Source organism: Oryzias melastigma, linkage group LG12 (genome assembly GCF_002922805.2).
Source record: "Oryzias melastigma strain HK-1 linkage group LG12, ASM292280v2, whole genome shotgun sequence".
Classification (NCBI taxonomy): domain Eukaryota; kingdom Metazoa; phylum Chordata; class Actinopteri; order Beloniformes; family Adrianichthyidae; genus Oryzias; species Oryzias melastigma.
This window is the reverse complement of record NC_050523.1, coordinates 12,496,747-12,501,243: the sequence shown is the minus strand read 5'-3', so window position 1 is coordinate 12,501,243 and position 4,497 is coordinate 12,496,747. Positions and strand designations below refer to the sequence as shown.

General features: G+C 37.5%; 1 protein-coding gene across 3 annotated transcripts in view; it reads right to left on the bottom strand.

Annotated features, from left to right (window-relative positions):
* Window positions 1–2,679: 2,679 nt before the first annotated feature.
* Window positions 2,680–4,497, bottom strand: part of tbx3a (T-box transcription factor 3a) — an 8,654-nt gene continuing 6,836 nt past the window's right edge. For all 3 annotated transcript variants that reach the window (XM_024257720.2, XM_024257721.2, XM_036214572.1), the window contains one exon: window positions 2,680–4,412. In XM_024257720.2, the coding sequence (XP_024113488.1) occupies window positions 3,957–4,412 (456 nt within the window). In that variant the 3' untranslated portion in view covers window positions 2,680–3,956. The remainder of the gene's footprint in view (window positions 4,413–4,497) is intronic.

Below are 4,497 nucleotides of genomic sequence, written 5' to 3'. Positions count from 1 at the left end.
TTAAAAAAAAAAAAAATCATAATCACAAAAATGTTTGTGTTTTTTTGTGTTTAGGGAGATTTTTCATATTTTAGCTGCAGTGTACTCAGTATGATCCTTTCTGCTGATCACACAGGACGTACATTAAACATTTGTCTCAAAATTTAAAACCAAAATCCAAAAGACTTAATGAATGAACACAGAGCTGATATCCCGGAAATTATTATTAGTAATATATTTTTTTTAACCATCTAAGTGAAATTGAATTATTTCCTAATCACCTCTCACGGCACACTAGTGTACTGCAGCACACTGTTTTAAAATCCCAGTTCTGGACCTGCTTATTCCGGTTCAGGGTCATAGGTTGCTGGAGCCTATACCCAGTTATTGCAGAGCAAAGGCGGGGTACACCCTGGACAGTTGGCCGGTCTGTCCACGCCACACAGAGACAGAAACATTCCCATCTAAAAGACATGTTTTAGAAACACAACTGGACCTATGATTCTTGTTTTGATGCTGTGATTCTACACTTCATGCATTTGTATAGTTAGTAAGTGTTTGAAAATGTATTTAGTATTTTAATGTAAATGTATTTTTACTTTCAACATCATGGGTTGCTACATATAAAAACTATGTGGCGAATTCTTGTGTTTTTTTTATGTGTAATTTTTTTTTAGTGGTAATTTTGAATAAACTATTATCATTGTGGTTAATGGTGAAAACCAACACGTGTACAAGGAAGTCATGTAAACTCCTTACAGAAAGGATTTGAACCAGGGCCTTCTCACTTTGAGTTCAGAGCACCAATGCAGATAAATCCAAAGCTAACATTTAAGGATAAAATTAGAATTTTCATGTCAGTGACAAATTTTCTTCTTTATTTTAAACATTTGATAAATATATGATATAGAAAAATCTTCCCAAAGAGTTTCACTTAACTGTGTTTTACATTTGTCTTTGTAGGTGCGACAAGGAAATATGTGTAAGACAGTAGGAATTCGTCAGAAGTCCTCCTCAGACGTGTATGCAAAGCAAGGACACGTTTCTTTTGTGCGTACAAACTGAACATCAACTACCTGCTGTGTGATAAACAAAACTTTCTAGTCAGACAACTGGGACTGAGAACAGCAGGAAACATGGGTTCAGAAGAAGACTGACACCACTTCAATGTCATAGTTTGAAACCTATAATTACTAGCCAGCAGTGCCAAGAGTTACACGATGAGCTGTCATTGTTCTAGATAAAAGCCATCTGAGCCGACTCTGTATTGACTCTGAGTCATCTCTAGATTATTTACTCACATCCATTTATCAGAAAAGCTGTTTTTCACTTTGGAAAACACCGATAACTCTGGTAAAATACGTAAACAAAAACAATATAAAGATATATATATTTTTTGCTGAATTTGTTCTGGTTTGTGTTTTAATTGAATTATTTGAATGTACCAAATAAAAAGGAAAGGTTATAACTTATGGCCACTAGATGGCGCAGCTGACCCTTGACATCCACTTTTTCTTAAAGGTGAAAGATTTCAGTTCAACGGGGCCGTGCATGTGCTTTAAAAGAACAATTCTAAATCCCTGCTTATCGAGCAAAGAAAACAACTCAACAAAATGATGTTTACTCCTTTCAATGTTTATTTATGTTGATTGTGATGTGGAAGTTTGTTGTTGTTGGTGCTGATCTCTAATTTCTGATGTTAATTTTGTTTCATATCCGGGGGAGAACCTATAGTGTATTGCAGAGTGTAATACTAGTAAAGTTTTTTTATTTAAGTTTTTGATTTTTTTTTATTTAAAAATGACAATTTAGTTCATTTATTTTCTATGTGTTTTTATATAATGCATTCGATTTCAGTTAACCAATTAAATAATTAAAATGTCTGCATAAAGAAGCCAAAAAGGTGTTTTATTTCAGTTTTTTTTAAATTTATTATCCTGTCAATATAATTCATTTTCAGCAGCTTAAAGGTTGAAAGAAGCGCTGATGGTTCATCCAGGCGCAAAAAATAAGTATTTTCTTTTAGAAAAAAACAGCTATTTCTGCAGTTTCATCAGCCCTGTGACAAAGTCAAACTGTTGGTCAACCTCTCTTATCCGTTCATCACTATCTGCGCTCACTCTGTTTGTGCTTTGGTTCCTTTTGGGTTCATAAAGCCGCCGCTGCTGCCGCTTGGGGGCGTCGCATTATGGGAAGATTACAGACGCATTGTCGCCTTCCGTGCAATAAAATGGAAGATATGCCCGTGCAAGGCGCCAGGTGAGCAATAAGGAGGGCCAATTGAGACAGTTTGTATCATGTTTACACCTATTCACCAGCGCCAGGCGGGCTAAACATTAATCAGAAGATATACAAATGCAGATATGGACTTGATAAAGTGAAGGTGCAATAGAAAGAGTTTTTTTTTCTTCTTCTTTTTCTCACTCTGACCGACAGTAACTTTCCTTTTGTTTGTCAGTTTTCTGACTTTTTTTCTGCAAAATTGCATTTTTTTGGTCCACATGAAAAGAAAATTCAACTAGTTTCACTTTTATTTTTAAATTTAAACCTTTTTAAATAATATTTTTTCCCTGATTTTAAATAATCAGAACTGCAATAAATCTAGACCCCTTAATGAACCCAAATAGACCAAAAGATTTCAGCTTTTTTTACATTTTGACAAAAACTATTATTTTTTTTAATATAAATTCATACAAAAACAGCATTTCAATATTTTTTTATTGAAACTTTCAACAACACGATGTCGATGTTGTAAACTAGACATAACTCCGGTACAACATAAACCCACTGACAACTTAAGAAACACAAAAAGAAAAAGAAAAAAAACCTTCATATTTTTTTCATCGATTATGCGGCACTTTGACGATCAGGTGCGCAAAATATGGAATAAAAAGAGGAGGAGAGAGCAAGGAAGGGGGGTGGGTGTCCATTTTTGTCATTTTTTCCAAAAGAAAAAAATATATATATTCATTTTCAAGCCATGGGTGCAGTGCGTTGTCGCCTTTTCATTCAAACAGTTCACACACGGGGACAACAGGTGAAAATACAATGGCACATGAGTGTGAGTAACTACAGCTGAGGTGCTTTTTTTCTTTTTTTTTCTTTTCTTGGAGGGGGCATAAAGACATTTTTTTAAAGAGGGGGGTATAAATGTTAAAGGATAATAATCCACAAACTTTTTACACAGGTACATCGATAATAAATTAAGAACTGATCCCTAAAAACAAACTACTCCGTTGTATTTACACGCAATACCAATATGAAATAATTACATAAATATTTTATATATCCATATTTACACAAATGATCAATAGTAACATTTTTTTGTTTGTTTTAATTAATTAGATGTCTGGTTCCCTTTCCTGGTTTGGGCTAAAATCATGCTTGGGCCTGTTTGTCCCAGCACTCATTCAATAAGGCCTTTTTTATTTTTCAAAAAAAGAAATTGAAGAAATTTAAAAAGAAGTTTTAAATTTGGAACTCTTTTTCCCATCTTTACTAAATGTTTCCTTTTAGATTTTAAAATAACATTCTGGTTTCAGGGGACATGCAACAACCGATCGATCAATCAGTTCACAAAGCTCCAACACAATACAGCAGTCTTTTCTTTTCTTCTTTTTCTTTTTTTTTTAAGAAGTCCAATCGATTCAGAGTGCATGTTCCAAATACTTTTTTTTCCCTTATGTGACAAAATTCAAGGAAAAAGCAGCAACTTTTCCAAAGTTTCCAAAGTCACAGCCATGCCAGCGCTTCCTTTCAATACTTGTACGGTATTCAGATGCCGGAGGGGAAGGGTTTAATTTATAGTAATAATAAAAAAGAAAGAAAGATGTGTAATAAACAAAGTGCATTTCAGAAACTAAAAAAAAAATCAAAAAGTTCACGTTTGGAGTTATTTATTTATTTTTTCTCAACCTGCATAAATCTGAGACTGTCCTAAATGTAGTCAGAAGTCTTTCTGGGGTTTTCATGCTGTCTTAAGGCGAGCCGCTCCGCGCCCTGTCCTGGCTGGAGTCCAGTCCGCTGACCAGGCGCTGGATGCTCTGCAGCTCGTTCGCGGCCTCCTTCTCCGCTTTTGGAGACATAGACACGGATCCGGATGACACCGTGGATGAGTGGCTGGTCACCTCCGACGTGGAGTCCAGCGTGACGGCTGACACGGGGCTGGCGGGGACTATGCCGTCCGCTTTGAGCTCGGTGCCACCGCCTCCCCCTCCTCCGCCGCCCATGGATGGCATGGCCGTGGTGAGCAGGGTGCTGTCCGGTACCGTCATGGGGAGGGGGTAGGGGCTGTACCTGAGGCGCGGGCGCACCGCATTCAGAAACGGGTGCCGGTGAACCGAGGAGGAGGCGGCGGAGGAAGCAGCGGCGGCTGCTGCCATGTAGGTGTAGGGATACGGGAACAAACTCCCAAATGGAGACATGGCGATGCCCTGTGGGGGGTGGACAGAGAAACGGAGCGTGAAGATCCAGGCTGGTGCCGTGACATCATGTGCGTAAAAACGCGAGAAAAATATC